Source organism: Cryptotermes secundus, unplaced genomic scaffold (assembly GCF_002891405.2).
Source record: "Cryptotermes secundus unplaced genomic scaffold, Csec_1.0 scaffold644, whole genome shotgun sequence".
Lineage (NCBI taxonomy): Eukaryota > Metazoa > Arthropoda > Insecta > Blattodea > Kalotermitidae > Cryptotermes > Cryptotermes secundus.
Genome location: NW_019742971.1, coordinates 826,752 through 851,381, shown reverse-complemented (window position 1 = coordinate 851,381; position 24,630 = coordinate 826,752). Strand labels below are relative to the sequence as shown.

At 39.2% G+C, this 24,630-nt stretch overlaps 1 protein-coding gene across 1 annotated transcript in view; it reads right to left on the bottom strand.

The window, feature by feature from the left end:
• LOC111873607 (CD109 antigen) overlaps positions 1-24,630 on the bottom strand; it is a 99,049-nt gene that overhangs the window by 13,474 nt on the left and 60,945 nt on the right. The window contains exons 5-20 of the mRNA XM_023868462.2: positions 23,130-23,242; positions 21,557-21,697; positions 19,852-20,037; positions 18,422-18,496; positions 14,858-15,082; positions 13,575-13,761; positions 12,035-12,210; positions 10,613-10,864; positions 8,779-8,928; positions 7,571-7,710; positions 6,203-6,366; positions 5,567-5,790; positions 4,082-4,258; positions 3,291-3,473; positions 1,949-2,185; positions 914-1,098 (exon numbers count right to left, since the gene is read on the bottom strand). Coding sequence (XP_023724230.1) covers positions 914-1,098; positions 1,949-2,185; positions 3,291-3,473; positions 4,082-4,258; positions 5,567-5,790; positions 6,203-6,366; positions 7,571-7,710; positions 8,779-8,928; positions 10,613-10,864; positions 12,035-12,210; positions 13,575-13,761; positions 14,858-15,082; positions 18,422-18,496; positions 19,852-20,037; positions 21,557-21,697; positions 23,130-23,242 — 2,815 coding nt within the window. The remainder of the gene's footprint in view (positions 1-913; positions 1,099-1,948; positions 2,186-3,290; positions 3,474-4,081; positions 4,259-5,566; positions 5,791-6,202; positions 6,367-7,570; positions 7,711-8,778; positions 8,929-10,612; positions 10,865-12,034; positions 12,211-13,574; positions 13,762-14,857; positions 15,083-18,421; positions 18,497-19,851; positions 20,038-21,556; positions 21,698-23,129; positions 23,243-24,630) is intronic.

The following is a 24,630-nucleotide window of genomic DNA, read 5'->3' as shown; positions in this document are numbered from 1 at the left end:
TGTAAAGAAAGGCAACCATCTTACCTAACATTAAAAACCACACAAATTGTAACTCAAACACCGCTGTAAGCAAAAATTAATTAAAAGTCACTTCTATACCTAAGCACTCTTACCACAAAGGCAGTCAGGGACAGTGAGGCCAGGTTCCACATATTCTGTCTGAAATACAAGCTTCCAGTAATGGTTCATACAGTGATTATGTTCTGGGATGAGATGCCATGTAGTTTGGCAGATAGGTACACATGTTGCAGAAAAAACTGCTGCATCTGTCTTCAGGACCTAAGACCTTTCTTTAACCCTTAAGACAGACACAGCAGGTTCCTCCAGAACACTGGTGCTCATCTGACATCACATTTCAGAAGAATGTAGCTTTCTTCTTATAACACACTGTATAACAGCATGGTAACAGAATTATGGGGCTGGTTAACTACATGCCGTGCTGACTTCAATTCTGGGAAGGAGGCTCTAGTACCATCATGACCTTATGTGGGCTGCCAGGCTGGTCCAAATGTGATGACGAAAAAACATCCGTCCATATCCCAGATTAGACCCCAGCTGTCCAGGCTATAGCCAGTCACATGAACTCAGCAATAAAGGCAAAGCTGTCGCTGTTAATTAAGCACTAAGGCATGGAGACATATGGGTGAGTGGAGATACAGTTCCACCATTCTTCACCTCGGCACTAGATGGAGATGAATGGCCAGCATCATGCCACGGCTGCTTTACCCCCAGGGAAACTGCCCCCAGTAACCACTGGATATGGTACCAAAGCAAGTATAGACACTGTGGAGGAGAGAAAAATCTTTCCTCTGCAAGGAATCGAACCGAGTTATCCTGACTCACAGAATCCCAGCCCAAAACTAGTACAATACAAAAATAACAAAGTGAAGATGTGTAAGGATGTGCGCCATACCAGTCGCTCCTGAAGAGACTGAAAGACCCATCTTTCTTCATGAAGGAGAGTGCACGCTGGTAGCCAATGTTCATGTGGTAGAAAGAATGTTTCTCCTGCGTTCTGTTGCGCTGGTTGATGAGGCGCATGTACATCGTCGTCATCATGTTCGCTGCAAAGCTAAACACGGTCTGCTCAGCACTGTCCTGTGTATTAAGACATTAGATTCTAATAACAGTCAAATAACCATAGAATTCTGTGAAGTGTACTGTTACTTGAATAGAACAGCATCAATTTGTTGTGGAGTCATCACAGAAAGAATAATTTCACATAAACACAATTCCACAATTGCTAAATGAAAACACATGACTCTGAAGCACCAACATACTGTCTTTAATCTAAGCTTCTTTGTTCCTTATCCATACGAAGCATTGTTTTCTCTAATGTTCAAATAAACTACTAGTGAATGCAACCGTTCATCTCTTAGGTCTTTCTAATAATAAATTCTACTGAAATTACAAAATTGCTTATTTATTACAACAGTCTTATAAACATATATTCCAGATGCTAGTGATCTATTACTTACTAATATATAGTCACTGACTGAAGCACTGAACAGTTCAAAGTAAAAACAATATGAGGAGTGGTCACAGATCATGTATGAATATGGATTAGATAGAAGTGAAACACTGAAACTAAAATAGACATGCATAAATTCCTTATGAATTTTAATTTTGTACACTACAACTTTAATCCTACCTGAAATTGCCAATACCAAATGTATCTTTTAAAAAAATTCAGTGTGAATACCTAAGGACTGTGTGACTGTAAACAGTTGTATCTTCGGAAATGCAACTCCGTGTAGTCTGGTGGAAGTTGACCACCATTTTGGAGGAACATACTGCTTCCTTGGAGTTTACTCTTAAGACCCAAAGACAGAGGAAGTAAGTCCCTCAGTAGCATCAATAAACATATACCACACTCCACGGTACCACAACACAGAAAATAGTACCCTTCTACTCAGGGCTAAATGAGTTCTAACCTCTGTACACTTACCATGGGCAGGTTAAGAAGTGAAGTAGCATTAACGGGCATCGTAGGGAAAATTGGGCCAACAACATCACCAACAATAGACACGAATGCCTTGTTTGATCCATAGATGTAGTAACGATTTTCATCGTATGGTATGATAGGCGTCTCTGTCACATTCACATGCAGGTATTGGAACACATATGCACGGTTGCTGAGATCCAGGAGAATAGACTGATGTCTGTACTGCGGCAACCCATCAGCCTACAATCAAAAAACTCATCATTATACGCCTTATACTCCCAATGGCAAAAGTAACATCACTCCAATTTATGTCTATAGCGTGTTCTAAAGCTCCCTCAAACACACACCTTTATGCAGACATGTCTGCAATTTTTCTAAAAAACTATTATATGTTTATCTAAATGGTGCGTGTGGTAGTGTAGATGGTTGAGGCACTACGCTACAAGCCAGAAGGTCATGGGTTCAAGTCCCAATGAGGTCAATGCATTTTTTCAATTGACCTAATCCTTCCAGCCGCACTATGGCCCTGGGGTCAACTCAGCCTCTAACAGAAATGAGTACCAGGAATCTTCCTGGGGGTTAAGGGCAGCCGGCACATAGGGCTGACAACCTCACTACCATCTGTGAGCCGACTGTCTAGAAAATGTGGGAACCTCAACATCTAACAACCCTATGGGCCTCCACGGCCTGTTACAGAGATACCTTTACTTTACTTTTTCTACTTATGTTTATCTAAATATAAAACTACTTTCAATCTAATGTAACCTGCTGAAATCATTGACTTAAAAACAACAGAACCTTAAAACACTTCACACCATAAAACCCTATATGCGGAACCTAAATAGTGGAACAACAAGAGGCAGCCATTGGTAGACAATGGCATGGCAAACATATAAACACAGCAACAATAGACAAACTGTTGGAAGTGATGTTTTCCGTCTGGTCTCAATCAAGGCTATATAGCAAAGACCAAAAGGTAAAGTTTGTCAGCAAGAGGTCAGAGTTGGCAGGTAACAGTCAAGAGATGCAAGTGAGCGGTGTCACTTTGTGAGGAATCTGCACTGTTAGCAAACACTACCTTGCAACAACTAGTGATCACGGAATAACGAACAGAAGACTCGGTGTGTGCTGCAGTTGTAGCGATTTATAGCGTGTGTAAATTATTGAGAGCGTTACACTAATTTGTAGTTACGCTTTATAAGTGTCCAATAAATCCAAACCCCACATCTAGTCACTAATATTTATCCTCACAGTCAAACTAGTGCATGGCACACGGTGGTTACGGACAAGTAAGCAGAGTACCCATGCACGGACAATTCCTGCAGGAGGCACTCCAGCCACTGACCTCCACATGTAGTTTCCTGGTAACTGTGTCCTTGCCAATGAGTGTTACTGCATGGATAGTAACGTGTATATCACCAAGCCGCGTCGGAACAATTGGGACATGAACTATTTCTGCATTCTGTGCGTTGATGTAGATGAAAAACTGGTGCTCTCCAAATGATGTATCTGGGTTGTATGACCTCACCTGGAATTGAACAAAATGTGAACACGTATTTCTTAACACATCAGCTTCCCATTTCTCATAGTTCTTCAAAGAAACTAATTTTTTTAAGTTCTGAAAATGGTTTCTTTCCTTACTACCAGGTCAAAAGTCAAACATGCATTTATGAGCAGAGGAAATTTAATTAATTCAGAATGAAGCACAGAATGACATCTATTTTAATGTCTTTGTACCAACAAAATTCTAAGCCAATGGGTTAAGTGTGAAAACTTCTTAGTATACATATATTTAGGACTTTAAATATTATGTCAAGCCCTATGTGTGACCTTTAACTCTTATAATTAAAAATTCCTTGATTATAATGTTGTTATCATCATAAGTAAAACTCATGACCAGTTCTAGTTACTTTTTTCACAATGACAGGCCAGTTTTAAGATTCAGTTTCTTAACATGTTCAATTAACCTTTGACCTCTCAGCTATGACAAAACTACATATGCCTTTATAAACTTGATAACGACGGCAATGCTGATGACGATGATTACCAAAAAAATGCAATTCATGTATTAAATGTTTAGAGATATTAAATTTAACATTCATTCTGACTTTTTTAAAAGTTCAAGTTCAGACTTACAATTCCATTCATTCCAACATGAACAAACTTGTAGTCCGGAGATCCTGCCAGCACCACTGTAGCCTCAATTGGCGATGGCATATAATTGAAGACAGTAACTCGGATCCCCACTTGTTCTCCCTGCCGGCTCACCATGGGCATCTCCACATTAATAAAGAAAGGTAGCACCCCAACATACTGCAACATCAGGAATCTCAACAAGACGCGGTTCATCATAAGCACAAGGGCTGAAAGGAAGTACAAGTCCCACGAGTGTGAACTGTCTGATATGTAATGTGGCATGTAGAACTGCTGCTAGGCAACGACCAGAAAATAAGCAGTTATATACAAAGCTTTTGCTACATAATGGCTCTGTAAACAATTGTTAGGTAATGGCAGAAAGAGGCATGCAACAATAAAATAGCTGTTGGAAGTGGTGTTCACTGTTGTCACTGAGTAGAAAGTTTCCGTAGCTGAGGCCAGGAACATATCGGGAACCAAGAGGAAACGTAATGTCCGTTGTTGAAAGCCACTACCAAGCAATGGCTAGGGAACACTGAGAAGACTTACGTGTGTGCTATAGTGAACTGCAAAGTGTATGAATTAGTAACAGCGCTACAGTTATCTGTAGTTACGATCTGTAAGTGTTCATTAAACTCAATTTCCAATCCAGACACTCTATCACATGAAAGTATCAATGTTTAATAGAAACCTGCTACCTTTGTCTTCAATATGGAAGAGTAAGCCATTATTCGTCCACACTCAAGGTGAATGTACTGGGTTTCTGAAATTCTCATAGATATCTATAAAATTACGCAGCACAACATCCTGCATGATGTTGATACTCAACACTATCGGGACCTCAAAACTCATGAAATTTATTAATTAATAAAGTGGCCAGTGAGGCAGTAAATGCAATGCAATGCAGAATGTAAGTTTCGTTTAGATATCTGTAAAAGCGTGCCTCTAGCATGCAAATGGAAATGAAAGGAAGAAAATTACATAATTAGGGGATTCAAAACTTATGCTCTTTATCTAGTACTCATAGGATCATTAAAACTCTTATGTCCCATGCAATTTATTATTGTAGAAGTGAATATTTATGGTTCAGCTTGCTAGCTGCCATTTTCTTTCAGTATTAATATAAATACAGGATAAAATACAATTTCCAGTTCCACATAACCACAATGTTCACAATCCTCCATTCTTGGATTATAAAATGTTACCATAAATTGAAAATATGGCCACCAATCCCAAAGTATCAGGAGATTTCAAGATTATTCCTCAACAATCAAGATTAAATTAAAATGGTAGAAAAGAATGGAACATTCAGAATACATGAACAAAACAAGTAATTCATACAAAATTTTGACCAAGAAACGTGGAACAGACCACACAGGCACAGATCAGACAAGGAACTGATGAACATATATGGAGCACAGCTTGCAGCGATCAAAATTTACAAATACTCGGCACTGTACCCACAGACACAATTATCACACGTACCTCAATTGATTTAGGAAGCATTCCGAAGCCCATGGTTGGGCTCACACTGAAAGCAGACACCATCCAGTGGGCAGGACGTTCAGGTACGGGAACAGTGAAGATGTAGCGTCCGTGAGGACCAATGTTCACATCCTTCCAAAGCCATACATTTTCATATTGGCGCTTGATTCGATTGAAGCGGAATTTGCGGAACAGCGTTAATCTTGTTTCATTATAGTATCCACCTAATAAAAGAACACAAATGTGTATCATCAGCATGCCCATTTAATGTTTCTGCAGAGGACAATGATTTGATCATCATGTGGAAGAAAATTCCAAGATAAGTGTCCTCAGACAGTATAATGTAGCAATGAAGGCCAGACCATGCTGTAACTCAGGTGGTTTGCTGCCAACTTCTCAATGTAGCAGCCAGGCAGGGTTCAATGCCAAGTCAGTTAATGTGGGATTTGTGGTGAACAAAGAGGAACTCGGGCAGGTGCTCTTCAAGTAACTCGGTTTCGCCTTCTAATCCTCATTCCACCAAATTCTCTATTTCTCTCATCTGGCACTGGGACAGTGAGTCATTTAATGTCTAAGTACCAAGGGATTCAGTCTAACACCATGTTTCCCTGCAAAGTTTGTGTACTGTCTGCTTACAATTAGCTTCATCAGTCCCATCTTCACAGTCAAAAATTCCATCACACTTTTTGTTACTCCTGTAGCAACGACCATCTAGGCACTCCTGCAATCCTTGTGTCACGTTACAGTAGTCTGCTCGACGGGGCACCAGCACATCACTGAACACTACAAGGCCCGCAAACCTGCAACATCAAACACATATGCTCCATATAAATGACAAAATACACATTCCAACTGTCTAACCCAAATCTATTGTAAAATTTGGGAGAGAAAACTGCGAGAACTCAAATACTGGAACAAAACGAAATTTTGTATATATCAGTATATTCCTTCAAACCAAAAGTATGAGATGTATAGCTAAAGCTCCATTTTAGGCTTCTTTTAGGGGTAGGAATCTGAACTAAGGACAATCATAAATGGAGACAATTTAACAGTGAAATCACTCATTTGAGCTCAGTGAAGGAAAACCTAAGTGGAGGAACATAAAATATGGCTTCCACTGCAGACAAGTATTTCTTCCCATGGCCTACCTAAATATACAATTTTATTTTTGTCTTGTATGGGTATGAAACTTGGGAAGAGCTTTAACTGAGGATCTCTAAGAACAAAATGCAGAGGAGCATATTTCGGTAAACAGGTTACTGCAAAAATGATCATGCATACAACAATGGAAGAATTGCCACTTCTAAGGAACGACGCCTTGTTAGAAATGGTGTTTTCTATTCAGTCCATGCAAAGTGGTTATAAAGAAGTAGTTGGCTGGCAATCCAGTTCAGTTCGAGTTGGTTCAGCGAAATAAGATGAAGTACATGGTTAGTTCAGTTGGCAGTTCAGTGTTCATTTGTGGAGTGTTAACCAGCAGACAACATGGCCATGGAAGCTGAAGAATTTCCATTGCTAAGATTCGTTACCAGGAAACATCTAGTGAGAACACTGTAGAGGAATTGCCATTGTTGAGAGCCATTATCAAGTAGAGACTAGTGAAAGGATACTGAGAAGACAGCATGGAGTGCTTTGTAGCGTGGAAATAAGCATTATTGTTATAGTCAACGGTAGTTATGACCTGTAAGTGGTCAATAAATCTATTCACCGTTCCAAACTCCGTCTATAGTCACTTATACACATGACAATACATAACAAAGTTCTTGTATTTACAGTATTCATGTCACTGTCCAAAGAAACTACTATCATCAACTTGGGCCAGCAGCCAACATAGCTTTATTCAGGTCCAGTTACCCTCCTGGACTTATCCAATGACGTACATGGAAGTGAAGCTGTAAAGCAGATTATACACAGAAAACCTCAGGACATCTCCAGACCAAGACAATATAAAAAGCAGAAATCTGTTCGGACACTTTAAAGCAACAGTGTACAAATATTACTCACTCAAACGTGCGGTTAGCATCTATGCCATACGTGGATGAAGGGAAGTACACAATCTCATCTGGGTTGCCCTCATGAGAGAACCATTTGTGTATGAATGTGCCATTAGTCGGTTCATCATATGTGCCCATCTTGGTTATGACCTAAAAACAAACAGACTGAGTTTATCCATCATAATTCTCTTTATGCTTCCCTGTCTTATTTCAAGGCATCCTCATCACCCAGTTCCGTTCTGTTTCTGCTCATGCCGTTACACACAATTACTGTCCGTCATACAAAGTTTCTGAAGTCTAAAGACATTTGTCTTCTGGGATGTGGTGCTAAGCAGTGTTGTAGATAATTATTAATACTTCACAAGTATCCTTTGCCTCCACCTCAAGCAGATAAGAGAAAGTTGCATGGGAAAGAGACAGTACAGAGATAAGAGAACGCTGCATGCACGACACAACAAATATAAATGGTGTGCAAAAACATTAAATATTGTCACGTGTTGGGTATTTCACGCGACAAATAACTTCACGTGGGTCTCAGATTTAGCGAATCTTTATTGGACACTCACTCTTACACACCTTACAATTATTATCGCTTGCAATATTACTTGCTTATATAGGGGTTATGTGGACTGGATACCGGACACCATTTCTCACGGTTCCATTACCGCTGTTCAGGCAGTCCGTTGTTACGGGAACATTCCTTATAGATTACACCGGTAACGCGTTTCGTCTCCTCTGTTGTTACTCAATGACAGTTCGTTGCTACGATTTGTCACTGCGGGAACTCCCCAATTTTCACATATTCGTTGTCGTGGAAGTGTCCATTCTGATTGTAGTGGTTGTCGCGGTGATGGATGTAAGGTAATATGTCACAATATGTAATATTTAGAGACCTGGCCTTTGGGCTGCGCAGCGAGGAATATGGCAGGAAGTATCGGGGCAGTGGTTGCTGCTGCACTGTGGGGGAGATGAAGGGAAACACACCATAACCTAGGCCGTTATAACACATTCACCCCTCAATCCTTATTTCGGCAAAACCTGACAAATCAACTGCTCATTCTGATTAGAAGAGAAATGTCTAGCACTGGACAGTACACATCAGGCATTTCCATGGGGTACACTCATGACAATAAGGTTAACGTAAGTCTCACGGACATCTAATGACAGATGTCGATTTACATCGAGATGAAGTAAATGATTCTCACATCAGTCCCTTACCTTAGCATATGTGAGCTCATTTCCAGCCTGCATTGTATAGAAAGCACGATCAATACCAGACAGTCCAACGTACGCACCAGGTTCTCCATATATCGCAACTTCAACCTTCTCTCCCGTTCTCGCTTTCCGGTTGTTGATGTACACGGTGAACTGAAACATGTAACATGCTTTTGTTTGCATCAGACTTTCTACTCTCATGATAATTCAACTGCAATACATGTGGGAAAAACAAATATAGTCTTGTTCCTCTTTCCTCAAGAATGTTCAGCCCCTTTTTTGTATATCTACATCCACGCACAGCCCCATTAAAATCACTGCCTATCTGCCTGCAACAGCTTCAGAACCACTGAGTAGGTTTTTACAATATATAACACTGGCTAATCAACCCCATCCTTCTTCTTCTTCTTCTTCTTCTTCTTCTTCTTCTTCTATGGCGCAACAGCCCGATGTTGGGCCTTGGCCTCCCTTATCAAGCCCCTCCATTCCTCTCTATCCTGCGCTGCTCTCTTCCAGTTCCTTACGCCCATTAATTTCTTTGCATCTTCTTCCACCGCATCAATCCATCTAGTTCTTGGTTTCCCATCCTAGTTTTTGTTAAAATCGGACAACCATAACAGACACATCACATGACCTACATGTTTCTGTACACATCTAGGACTCATACATAACACAAAATATTTATCAAAAAAAAATTTGGAAAAGAAGTGACAGAAAAATGAATACATTTTATGCCGAACACCCTTTTCTGTAAGTCTCAGAGCTCTGAAGATAAATAAGAAAGGGAGAGAACGCACCAGAACTGTTACGTTATGCGTAGCTTATTTTGTCTTCAAATGAAACTAAGGATTAGAAATCATGTTCTTATGTGACACCCCAGTCTCTTCTGAACCTATTGACATAATTACATAAAAGATGACAAGACTGTCCCCAGTGTGCAATGAACAGGATATCAGCATGTCCCACAGCTATTCTCAACATGTAGGAGAACAGCCTTTTCCTGTGCTTTGAACAAAACCCCAGACATCCAAACAACAGCCAGTCACTTTTAATGACTGATCCATCCCAACTTTTGCATCAGAACAGATGTTCTTCCACCTAAGACGTTCTTGTGGTCCCATGCTGGTATTGTTGAAAGGATGTATTAGAGAGAAATGTATGCGGCAGCATAGTTGGTTGAGGCACTATGCTACAAGCTGGAAGGTTGCGGGATCAAATCCCAATGAGGTGGATTTTTTTTTTCAGTTTACCTAATCCTTCCAACGGCAATATGGTCCAGGGGTCAATTCAGACTCCAGCAGAAATGAGTACCAGGAATATTCTTGGAATATTCCTGGGAGTAAGGGGTGGCTGGCACATAAGACTGCAAACTCACTGCCATCTGTGAGCCAACTATCTAGAGAAACTGGGGGAGTCTTAACATCTCACAATCCTATGGGCCTCCACGGCCTGTTACAGGAATATTTTTACTTTTTTTATTAGAAATTTCAAGTGAATGACCATCACATGAACGATATTCATATCAAGTTTCATGAAGTCACTTCGACAAGTTACAAAAGTTACTGGGGGCCAAAATGAATTTATTACAATGAAAAAACTGATGAAGGTTTCTTTGGGGACCAGTGTATTTTAACATTAAACTGAGAGAAATCTTAGGAGGAAGTAATTTAGCATAAAGGTTATCGAGTTGGGATCACTGAGAGTGAAAACCTTAAATCAAGGAGCATCCCGTTGTACGTTGCTCCACTTCAGAACAGACACCTACAGAGCCCCACTTCTGGTGTCGTATGTTATCAACTTTCTGTTCCTAGATTTCAGGTGTCGCATGACAACTCACATTGTTGCGCGAGATGCCGTTGACGGGGAAAGTCAAACTGTCTGCAATGATATCCCCATATCGCCCCACATGATACACCAGAACAGTCGCAACAGGTGCCATCTCGGCACTCAGGGTAACGGCAAATGTCCGTATCGTGGTCTGCATCTTTTCCTCTCCACAGAGCAGGATAATGCCTTTTGACATGACGATAAAGTTGAATACCTCCATATAGAAGTTGCTCTGCACATGTAGGATGATGTACTCCCCAACCTGCAAACAGCGTGAACAGCTTAATTTATTTTCCTCAATAATCTTCCGTCCTCAAACCCCAAATGCCCAACATCCATCACCATGACAATGAAGCTGAACAACTCATGTAGAAATTCTTCTACATATAAAGGATAACCTTCAGATCAATAACAAACGACCACACTGACCATAATATTCGGGAGTTGGACATGTATCACACATGAGGGAGAATTCAATACAGGGTTCTGGCCAGGAAACCTGAAGGAGAGACACCACTTGGAAGCACAGACCGATGGGTGGACATTAAAATGTATCTTAAGGGAAATGGAGGAGAGGAATGGATTCATATAGCTTTTTCTTTATTGTTAGTGGGGTGGGATTAAGTCCCTTGTACTGCGGCCACTTCTGGCCTATTGTACCAGCCCCAGATGATATTTGAGGGTGATTGTGGAGAAATTGGTGGAATGAAGATTGGCAGGGGAAACCGAAGTAATTGGACAAAACCTGCCCCAGCGTCACTTTGTCCACCACAAATCCACTTGACCAGACCTGGGATCGAACCCGGGCCGCCGCGGTGGGAAGCCAGTGACTAACCACTTGAGCTACGGTGTGGCCCATTCATATAGCTTAGAACATTGACTGGGCTTTTTGTGAACACAGCAATGAGCTTCTGGGTTCAGGTTCCATAACATGAAGGAAGTTTTCTGACTATCTGAGCAACTATCAGTTTCTGAAGAATGATTATGCTCAATGAAGTTAAGTTACCGACCTGAACATAAAATGAACCCCATTCTCAAATTTGACTTGTGGAAAAAAAAATGGTTTGTGAAAATATACATAAGGAAGAACAATATAAAGCCCCTAGAAAGTAGAGCGATTTCACTGTTTATGGCCTCAAATAATTCTATGCTACAAATCGTAAGATGGAAACCTTGTGCTACAAGTTGGTCACAGCTTATTTCATGGTATTAGTAGACATCCACGTGAAAGGACTGAGGTAAAGCCATAAAAGATCTGAGGCATGATATACAGCCTCTCGACCAAGTTATGAACCAATGATGTCACATGTGAAGTAGCAGCGTTAACCACTGTTAGTGTTCTGTGCAGGATTCTAGAACGATTTTTTTAAAACATGCCACAGAGTGAAAATCTCAAATGATGAATCACAGAAAACACCCCACCCATTTTCACCTTTGCATCTCGAGTTGATGTTGATACTTTGATGTGATGGTTTGTAGGTGAGAAGTGAGACAAGAGCAACATGGTTGAAGATGTTCGTTCACCCATGCCGTCAGAATAATCAGCCGTGATTCGCATCGACTGGATGTCATTCAGAAGCTCCCGGGCTCGCCGGTTTTCATCATAACCTGAAACACACAGCATCAGCTAATGTTCCAAAGTAAAAATATCACATCTTAAGAATTCTCCATCCTGAGCCAATTCAATCTACTTCCAAATAATTTCCTTACGATTAATTTTAGAAATGACTCTCCACCTATATCAAAATTTCTCATTAGGTTCTTCCTGGTTTTCATTCAAAATCTGTATGAATTTCTTATTTTTTCCACACACATTATACACCCACCCATCTGATCCTTCCTGACTTAATTAAAGGTGCTTTGGAGTACACATTAAGAAGATGTTTCCGTTGCGTATTTTTCTACAACCTACTGTTTCTTTTCTCATGGGTCAAATCATTCTCCACACTTTATCTCACAAAACTTCCAGTATGCAATTTCCTTTCTTTGGAAGGGAAAGTTACACATCAATGCTCTGTCCTCGAATAAGCATTCTTCTTGTATTTATGTTCATTCTTTCCCCAGTCTGTTTTATGCATCCTCCCTCATCCATGTTTTGGTCACCCTTAAGGATGTTTCTTCGTCATCTGAAAACATTCACTCCAGTATTCGAGGCTGGTCATTTGATAGTGCTTTGTCTGGAATGCGAGTACTGATCTTGGTCAAATAGTAACATACTGTAAGATGGCAATATATTCTCCTTCAGGACAAATATTTATGCAGGTAACCACCTACTGTAATTCCTGGGTTATATGTTATGCATTTCTTTAAAGTGAAATACTGCAAACCGCTATTGTGCATTAGGAATGGCTAGGCTGGAATATAAAGAAACAGCAAAAGTTTTAATTTATTTTGCTCTCAAAGAAATCTTGTTTTCATGCTTATGTGCAGTGAACATCTGTATATTGCATCCTTAACTTAAACAATGAAAAACATGACTACACAGTCACTTGGATGCCTGTAACACATTCTACAAGTTAACAATGAATATCAAATTGCTCTTAAGAGAAGAGCCTCAGAAGAGAGAGAAATGCTCTGAAGGAGTAAGACCAACTGTGAATTCTGAATGCATATGCCAATGATGGTTATGTGACTCTGGTCCTGCATTGGGGAAAACTGATGCTTATGTGACTCTGGTCCTGTGCTGGGGAAAACTGATGGTTATGTGACTCTGGTCCTGTGCTGGGAAAAACTGATGGTTATGTAACTCTGGTCCTGTGTTGGGGAAAACTGATGGTTATGTGACTCTGGTCCTGTGCTGGGGAAAACTGATGGTTATGTGACTCTGGTCCTGTGCTGGGGAAAACTGATGGTTATGTGACTCTGGTACTGTGCTGGGGAAAACTGATGGTTACATGACTCTGGTCCTGTGCTGGGGAAAACTGATGGTTATGTGACTCTGGTCCTGTGCTGGGGAAAACTGAAAGACTTACCAAGTTGAGTTCTCAAGTCCACTTTCATCTCCCAAACTCCCATTTTTTCAGTGGACATTTTAAGTTCCTGATAATCGAGGCTTCTGCGGCCACCAGAACGAGTAGCAACTTCTGACCTTATCTCCAACCTACTATGTAATAAGCGTTCAAGGGGAAGAGGTGACCCATCTTGGAATGACACTGCAACCTAGGAAAGAAAAAAAAAGTAAATACATTTTCTCAACCATTCATTCAAGTTTAGGGTATAAGCCTCCTCTGAACTCACACCATCTCATATGTGGCCATAAAAAAATCTCCTTCCAATCAGAATTTATGTGATTACTCTTCGCAACCTTCCATTATCAATTCCACCGAAATGGTCAACCCATCTGCAAACAGGTTTACATCTCCTCTTCTAATAAATATATAATTAAATATATCTTGATGTTATTTCCATTTTGTATTTTATATATTCTCTTGTGGAAACCCCTTACAATTCTCAACATGGGTGGAGTATTTTCTACATACATTCTTTGCTATTTTACACACATCACTTGACTTGCTCCATTACTGCAGTCAAACATTTTGTAGCAAAACCAATAAAATGCACCAAAATAATGATGGATTCTGATATCAGTTATTTTTCGTGTGTTTTGTTAAATGCACATTATATGCAACAATGTTTTACATAAAGAACTTTGGTTCTTAATGATTTTTATATCCTGCATCATAATTTTTTTTGTACAATCAGCCATTTTTAATAAAATAAACACATTAAGGTCCATAATGTAGGTATTTTCTTCCGTGGGTCACATTACTATGCTGTCAGCAGCTAGACTATGCAATGTCACCCAACAGGAAAATAGAGGACATGTAAAGGGTTTAAAAGGAAGTGGTCACAGCCTACTGAAGGTACTGTTCCTGCACTGGCCTGGGGCAACTGAGAAAGGTCATGAAAAACCTCAGACCCAGCCAAGATTCCAACCAAGCAACTCCTAAAAACGAGTCAATAGCATTATCGCTTTGCCAACCCATTTGGCAAGTACATCTTACACTGGAGTTATATGGAGCAAAATTAATTCTGTGCAATAAATTTTAGTGCTTGTTGCCCAATACCAGATTTACAAAAACCTGTTCACTAAATACAGGAAATGAAGCATCCATGTAAAGGGGAGAAGGGCACAACCTTCCCAAAACACCCATTTTATGAATATCATGGAAATAAGTCAAAAAACATAATTTCTGCTTACTAAATACATAAACATCAATTCAAATTGATTTTAAGTTAATTCACGGAAACTTACATAGCAGTAGAAGGGCATGGATGGCTTGAAAACCTGCGGAGACCCCCCGAGGAAAGCCACCTTGATGGAGGAGTTAAATATTTGGGCTGTAGAGTAACCTTCTATGACCTCATCAAGAAACTGGTCACCAACTGTGGCCGTTACAGTCACCTCCATTCCTTCTAGTGTTGGCACAAACTGTTCCAGCTCTGCAATTGGGTACTGGAAATGGTATACTCCATAGAACTGTAAGCAGAGTTGTTAGTTGAACATCCACACAAGTGAATCACAGTCACAGATGTGCTCAGATCTGTCAAGAAACAATCAATACAACTGAAACTGAAACATTCTGTCCCTGGAATGTGTCGAAACCAGCACTTCTCAAAATGTTGGTACCCCTACAGTTCACAAAGCAGCTTGCTGGAGTATTATAAATCCCCATTTTCTGCATTCCCAGCGAAAACTGTTATCTGTGGTTGTTTTTATTTTCAACTGATTCAGAATAAGCTTATATATATTGTGACGTGGATGGCGCAACAAGAAGTAGGGTTCACGTGACCCCTACTTCCTGTTGTGCCATCCAAATATAAAGATGTTAATAGTTAATCAATACTATAAGATCGGTGAAAATTAAGTTTTGCATCTTGCAAGTACTTATTTTCATGGGGTTCGGACATCGGTTTAATTGTATCAGGGGATACCAAGCATAAACAGTTTGAGAATTGCCGATTTAAAGAAGATACACTGAATCCCCAGCTTCACAACTTAGTTCCATTTGCAAACTTTGACAGCTGACTAACAACTGGCGTTTTGGATGACATTAGTTACATCTATGCCTGCGAAAAGTCAAGAAACGGTTAAATTACTGAACAGAAGTTTTCATCCCTGCACCGAATCTATATGATAGATATGATTTCTTTATTTTTAAAATCTTTACTTGACATTATACAGGTATTTTCAACACAGATCAGAAGTGAACCAAAAGATTTGTTTCATTTATTAATATCTTCCTACATATACCTCTGAATTCCAAGTAGCAATGCACATCCTAAACAACTCTATCATGTAAACTGATATCTGTAACAAGTTTTGGTCTCAAAATTAATCAATATAGTTATAATTAGCACATACAGACTAGTGTGACCAAAGTAATAAACCTTCAGGTTATAAAAATGTTGGGAATTTCTTGAGTGGCTGAGCAACTGTTGGCTTCTCAAGAATGACTCAGCTCCATGCAGTTAATTAGCTATTTGGTTACTTAGTTATGACTCACTCCAGTATATAAAAAATACATCCAATATAACTGTATATGTTCAAAAAAGTAACAGACTATTGAATTTAAATTTGAATTTATTTATGTTCCATAAATCTTAAGACTAGGTTGACACCATAGGATATGAAACCAGTCAAGTACAAATACATATTATCTGTACAATAATTAGTTTTGCTGGAAAAGTTAGTAAGATTACAATACAGTATTAATATTACCAAGCTAATTAGATACATACAGCACAATCTGCAAATAAGCAAAATGATACAGTAACATGCTTGGGAATACACTTTAATTTAGAACCGATATTAGCTACTGTTTGTTTACATTTGCATTTGAATTTATTCCTGTTTCGTAAATTCAAGTACAGGTTGACACCATACCAGAGTATTACATTCCAATTTGGAAATGTTTACAAATTTAAATCACATACAGCTTCAAATGAACTGTGAACAACCTAAAAACAAATCCATCTAAAAACCTGTCCAATCCTGTCAAATGGTGGTATCATCTGAAACATCCAGTCACCAAACTGATCACTTGCAATTAACAATCTGAGGTAGTGACCTGCTGAAATTTGGGACAAAGCTATTACTTTTAGACATGGGTCATCATTCACATAACAAAAATTGTCAAAGTTAATTTTGTAACATTAATGCATACATGTTTCAATTGAAAAAACTGAGGACCACACCAGTTACATGTTCAGAGAACATAATGTTCTCTGACAATCACTATTACATATAAATCAGTGGCTAAAGATGTATCAATACTATTACAACTGAGATGTAAAGTACATAAGTACATGTAACCAGAGATAATTCTTTGATATCCAAAGCATTTGTATTAATGAAATAAAACTAAGAGTGTCTTCAAGTGCAGTGGACATTCTCATTACTGAAGAACATGCACCAGAGAGAATATTAACCTTTAAAATTTGTCCCAAGTATTTAAATGAAAGTTAATGATGTTTCATATCTAATGTACAGCTTCTCTCACGTGCATTTAAGCATTCTGCAGCCATTACTGTGCTAAAAATAGGCAGGATGATACACAGTGCTGTCAGTAGCAACTGCAAGAAGTATGACACAGCATGTGAACAAATATAAAAAGTAAATGAAAAGTAAAGGTATCCCTGTAACAGGCTGTGGAGGCCCATAGGGTTGTGAGATGCTGAGGTTCCCACATTTTCTAGATAATCAGCTCACAGATGGCGGTAAAGTTGTTAGCCCTACGTGCCAGCCACCATTTACCACCAAGAATATTCCTGGTACTCATTTCTGTTAGAGGCTGAGTCAACCCCAGGGCCATAGTGTGGCTGGAAGGATTAGGACAAGTGAAAAAATCCAATGATGTCATCGGGATTTGAATCCGCGACCTTCCGGCTTGTAGCATAGTGCCTCAACCAACTATGCTACCACGTGCCCCCCCAGGTGAACATATGCATATCACAAATTTGTTTTTGAATTAGTCTATAAAAATGGCAAATTTTCTTTCAAATTTTTGCCAGATGCTTGAGAATTCCTGATGCTTGGACAGTACACAACCAGGAGTTCACTGTACTGCAAGATATTTGGAATTCTAAAGAATAATGCCAAAACTTGTCTTCAACAGTTCTGAATTTCAAAAGAGTAAGTGAAAACAATCAAAGACTGAAGATACTTAGATGATCATTTTCAAAATCAGTCATAGAAGTTGTGCTCAGAAATCAAAGAATGATGACATTATAATGAAGAAAACAGTGGAGCAGAATTTCATCTAAGCATTACTAAATTATGAACAAGGATGAAGGACTGACAAAAATTTTTTTTTAATGGTGACAGTACAGGACACTGGTCCTAAATAAGTTGCCAATACATCAAAATAACAGCCTCACACAATGACAGATGTGTGACAAATATTTTACTTGCAACTGGTGTCTCTACACTGACATGATTAATGGCTTCCTTCCACTATTGAGAGAGTGTGTGTCTTCCTTTGTCATACAGTTCACAGAAGGCAGAACTACCATTTTCATCTTAAATTCTACAACGTTAATAATATCCAGCTTCATAATTCAAACATTAGAAGCAAACACCTGTCATGGACAAAAGGTTTTGGGAATAAATTCTAAATATAAGCAGTAACTTGTATAAAAACTACACAAAAAGACATCAGGCACCTGTAGGCACAAGGTTTTACACCGACAACTGTGTTCTGCATCCACTGTTGAAAGGACAAAGAGTGATAGTAAGTGGGAAGCCAGCACCAATTGTTAGTAACAGCTGATATCAAGCTAGGTTAGTCACCCTGTATGAGACACGGCTCCCACTTACGTATTTCAGGTGGGGTATCGGATCCCACTGTCTATCACTTTGGAAAGAAGGGAACCAGAAAGGATACTTTTCATCCTGAAAGAAAAATATTTCAATCAAAAGTCGACAAATGTAACACAGTTAAGTTGCTTACAGGGTACAGCAGTTGTTCGAAATCCACAGCAGCTCCTTCCGAACACCTTATGAGATGGATCCAAATAGAGTCTGGAAATTCCTATCAGTTCAAACAATATGCATGTGCTGCTTCCATCCGCACAATAATCCTTTGGCAAAATTCAACTTCAGCATTTCAGCTTCACTGAGTCAACTGCCACAGGAGTGAAAAGGGAACTCTTGGGGGCTGTTTACACATGCTTTCCCAGCCCTGTGAAAAGCCCTAGGAGCTGCGCAGACTGAATGTGTGCAACTGTTACTCAGTCCCCTAGATAGGAATATGTATATAGCAGTTTGCTCTTGACTTCAGCTTCCTCTAAACACTGTGTAGACTTTCAACATCTTGATGAAGGAGTATGAGTGCCTCAGTAATATAACAGGCAACTGTACTTTGGCTTAAGTAACATAACAGGTAACCTCAACAAATTACCTAAAGATTGCAAACAACAGAACTAAAGTAATTAATGTGCAGCCAGTCTGAAACAAACTAATGCTACTATTATGAGTGGAATGGAAAAAGCTTGATTAAAAGTAACTATATATACTCATTTAAAACAATTATTTTGGACTGCAACCACTGTCTGAGCTTAAAAATTTGTTCTGCTTCCACCCACAAGTGAACTCTGTTGTGCGCCTTGGTATAACAACACTCAAACCATGGACTTCTAGCCATATCTCAGGGCCCAGGCTAACAGAACTACTTTCATATCACGATCATCTGAAGGCAGAAAAAAACAGTTTCCAAAATTTTGTGGGTTTCACAAACTCAGGCAATGGACAAAGTTGAAAATAATAGTTTTGCAATAGTGTCACACAGTGATCAAAACCTTTAAACTTTACAAACACATGCATCCACTTAAGATTCATCTAAGTGCTTTTTACAGTGTCTCATGCGTGACACATTACAACGAAGTGTATGAAGAATATCTCCAATAGTAAGGGTCGCGCCATAGCTCAAGCGGTTAGTCGCTGGCTTCCCACTGCGGTGGCCCAGGTTCGATCCCGGGTCTGGTCAAGTGGGATTTGTGGTGTACAAAGTGGAGTTGGGGCGGGTTTTCTCTGAGTACTTCGGTTTCCCCTGCCAATCTTCATTCCACCAGTTCCTCCACAATCACCCTCACCTATCATCTGGGGCTAGTACAATAGGCCAGAAGTGGCCGCAGTACAAGGGACTTAGTCCCACCCCTCTAGCAATAAAAAAAATTTCCAATAGTAACAATATAAAGTGAATTTAAACGGTTTAACTGCTTGTATTATTCACATAAGATGGCACTCACAAAGTTGAAGTACTTTTCCACAACAGGATTGCGATCCATATTTCGATATGCTGGTTTGATAGGTCGGATAGTGGCTTTGAGTGTGAGGTTCCCATGGACTGGAGCTCCACTAGTGTAATTGGCCATCACTGTGCCATACAGGTACCTATCCGTATCGAAGAAGAATGCGGGCATTGTGACATTCACCTACAAATTAAGAATCTTTATTAGAATTATAAATAACAGCATAGTATCATGAAAAGTTAAACAGTTCCATCTAGTGTGACTAGTGAAGCTTTTTCTTATTTCAATTATCTATGCCCTTTCTCGTTTCGGTTTTCAGAGACCATCATCAGAGGGACACCTTTACATCAATACAGTTAGAAGCCACCATTACAGTACATATTCTAAAACTTAAAATATATACATACGATATAAATAATATACAATTGGCTTTAAAATCTAAGTCTTTACAACTACAGCGGCTGTTCCAATATGTTAAAATATTTATGATTGGTTTACTAACACTCTATTGGAATTCGTAAACCAGGCAGGTTCGTGTCGTCCCTCTTATTATTTCTTTTGACGGGGGCCGAATGTGAGCCACCTTGTCGTTCTCAAGAAGAGGGTTCTGCAAATATTTTATGGGTATATTGTATTATTTCAGCAATCCTATTATGTCTTCTAAAAACTTTTGGAGTTCTCCTGTATGTGTTTGTGGCGCGCTGTGTTGTTTTTACTGTTCTAGGATGTGTTGTACCGTGTATTTATACTCCTTGTGTCTATGACATTGGTGTGGGCATGTACTGATGTTGTATTATGAGGTCGAATATGTTATACTGGCTATCACTTTCCTTTGCGTGTTTTTGTTTTATCAATTTTTTGAGCTTATTAAAAAAATATGTATGGAAACAAATCAAAGATCATACTAATATAAATAGAAAACGCTTCCTGCCCCTTGATTTCAAAGTAAAGGTATCCCTCAACTTATGTAATTTTGACTTACACATGAACAGGTGTAATATTTTAGTGAAAATTAAGAGACAACAAAATATCTGTCTAGAACAAAAACAAATACATAACGAGTTAAAACGTATGCCAAGTTCTGAGCTATGCTCATGTCAGCACTGAACTGTTACCATGTTACATGTCATGCAGAAACATGGACCCTTGCAAAGAAAAACAAAAGCTAAAACCAGTGGGTACTGAAATTTCTGTGAAGTATTAATGGAAAAATGAGAGAAGGTATAATTATAAAAACTGAATACTCAGGGATGAAACTGGAATCCAAAATCTCTTAATAGATTTAGAAGAAAAATGACCATAGTGGTTTGGCTATGTAAAAAGAACGGACAAAATAATGATACTAAGAAGATTGAAGAAAACAGTCTACAACATGACCACGAACAAGATGGTCCAGTCAGGTACTAGAAGTCATCAAGAAAAGAAGAAAGAGCTGGCAGGAAATGAAAAAGAAATGACTGTTGAAAGACAGAAGAGACTGACGACTTCTTGGCAACAAACCCACGTAAATCTGAAACAATGCTAGAAGACAAGTTACCATAACTCACTAAACAATGTTTCTTTCATAAGACAAATATGCATAGTTACTCACAATGAAAGACTAAATTATGGACTATCTCAGATGGTTCACAAAAACAGAAGACCCAGTACAAACAGGACCACACAAAAGAAACATCACAACGCTATTTACAATATTCCTTACCTCAAACCTAGTCTGGTAGTATTCCTCCACCAAGAAAGTTGCTTCTTCAATCTGTCCCTGTGCAATGATTTGGATGATCCACTCCCCAAACACAGGTTGGTCCGAAAGCTGGTAACTCAAGCTCACAGTGCCAAAGTTTGACTGCAATTTGTAACACACATTTACACATCAGTAACCTGACATCGAGTTTCTGTTGTATACAGAATGACAGAAACATGCTTTTCTGTACACTGTTCACGTAACTACATCACAATTTAGTCTGCATTGCAGAATAAATACTTCAGTTGCATAATAAAATACAGCAGACTAACCCTTATTTACATTCGAATTATCTCTTTGTGGAAGTGTGGGAGTTTTAGAACTCCTTAGGTATTAAATAGCTTCCTGTAATGATTTAAGTGTAGCCCTGTTAGATCTGTTACGACAGGCCTGTATTAGTGATGCTTTAGAGTGATTTGCAGCCGGAAGTCCATCTTCTTTCTCTGTTGCAAACCTATGTTTTACAATATTACACTTGGTCTTTGCCACATGAACAGGGCAAGATCTGTTTATCATCATCACCACTGGCATGACAGCCCTTTGTGAGCCCTGGCCTTCCTCAGGATCGTTACATTCCTCCAGTTCTTTACACCCAAAATTCTTATGTCCTGCCACACACATTCTTCCCATCTTAATCTTGGTCTTCCCACTCTCCTTTTTCCTTCTGGTTTAGTATTAAGCATTTTGATCTGTTTATTATCACGCCAATTTATCAGTTTCCTCTGCTTATCTGTCTGTTAGTATAGTTAATAGTGATTTATAAGGTAAAGTACAGAAAATATTAGAGGTTAAATTGGGTCTGTTCATAAACTCAACTGCTCAACAACTGTTAATTGCATCATTTCATGTTTGGAAAAAACTATGTTACAACTTAAGAACAGGGCTATGGAACATAACCTGTTCATAGGCCAAGGATCAAGTATACTTTATTACTTTTCACCCTTCCTACTACCACCAAAAAAGGGCTGCTTTCTTCTATATTTGTCTTGTGTTCAGGGTCCAGAAGCATGACCAGTACATAATTATGAAGTGATATTCAGGGCTAGATGATGGTTATTTCCAAATTTTTTGATTATTCATTGTTCTGAATTATCTGCACTGCTTCTCCACTACTGTGTATAACAGGAGTTCACTATAGTGGAACAGCAGGCCATGTTATTTACTGTCACTGCTACTAAGGCTACAATTAAAATCAACTTTTTAGTTCAACATTTCAAGCATGAATATAAAAATATTTACTGATGTAAATAAAATACTACTGCTTAAACAACATGAACACATTTTAAAGAACTGCCTTCCCCCAACCTGCCAAATACCTGATCCATCAAACACAGGCAATTAAGTCACTTGCATATTATCTGTAGTTACAAGTGAAAGTGTTCAGTAAATGCAGTTATCAATCTAAACCTCACCTACAGTCACAATCACATGACAAAACATATCAGACAACTGACATAGGTCGGGGAAATTCTCCACTCCTGACTCTTTGAGATTATGCACCTCCATCCACATACCACAAATTACATTTGCTCACCTGTCGGGAGAGCCACCTCCTCATGATATGTCTGTTTGGATCCAACATGTACACATCCACAGCGTCATCAAAAGCACGTAGCTCTGTGTTGATGGGAATTGTGCGAAAGCGAACTACAAGAGAAGCATTATGTTCATATTACTAAAACATAATCATGAGTTCTGAGCATCTCACATACATAGGCCGCACCATAGCTCAAGCAATTAGTCGCTGGCTTCTCACTGCGGCAGCCTGGGTTCGATTCTGAGTCTGGTCAAGTGGGATTCGTAGTGGACGAAGTGGCACTGGGGTGGGTTTTCTCCGATTACTTCGGTTTCCCCTGCCTATCTTCATTCCACCAAATTCTCCATCATCATAATCACCTGGGGCAGGTACAATATGCCAATCAGTGGCCGCCTTGCCAAACGGACCCAGCTGGACTCCACCCCCCACTAGCAAAAAAATCTCACGTACATGAGTATTCATATCACAGTCTTCTGGGACGTGACAACATGCAGGGACCGATGTTTCCAAGGAAACTGTTGCCTCTGTCTACTCTGAAGTCAAATGAAAGTTCCTGTGATGCACTGGTACCAACCTACCGCACACCGTGTCACATCTCAGAAGAGGGTGATACCAATGATATAATCATTATCCCACCAGCCACTTTCCATAAGGGTGACAATCTTGCAGTAATGACTTCTCCATTTATCTCTGTCCTCATGCAAACATTCAACTTGTGCCTAGGTCCACTCTTTCATGCAAACAAAACAAGATGTCAAATTACATCACTGTTATATAATTACACTGAGGCAGACTGAAGCCTGCATGCTTCCCCTTCTGCAACAGTAGACACTGTAATGTGTATTTACAAACATAATAAGCAACCTATCAGACACATTTTAATCAAAGTCTTTATGTTAGACTGGCAACATGCCTAGAAGTGTTTCACAGAGCAATTCCTTGCAAACTAATCCCTTTTGTGTAGAGAAACCTGTTCTCTTGTCATAATAATTAGAAAGGTAATGCAACTTCACACATTGTTCAATTTCCTTTCTGTTATTCCTATTTAACTTTGGAAAATAACTCCTTGTCATGATGGCTAACATGTCAGCTTCTTGTTGAACCATCACCTACTGATATCTATCAATAAATCAATAACTACAACTCCAATATCTAACATGATACAAAAATCAGTTTTTTGTGAACATGCTGTCTACTACAGGAGACACAAGTGTGTGAAACAACCCTTCTGCCATGAATGTTTTAACCCTCTAAAGCAAAATCGTTCCCATATTTACTGCATGCTGTAAGATCAAAGAAACTCTGATGAAATAAATACAAATTTTCTACCTTTATTTCTTTGTTGTTCCCTAATAAGGGTTTTGAAATTTTCCCAGAGTGCATCTGTGTGCTTCACATGAATCTCATGAGCCAGGATAGGCAATACAGTGACGAGCTACAGTCTGGATGGCCAGGGTTCAATTCCTGGCAGAGGCAAGAGATTTTTATATTCTCCACA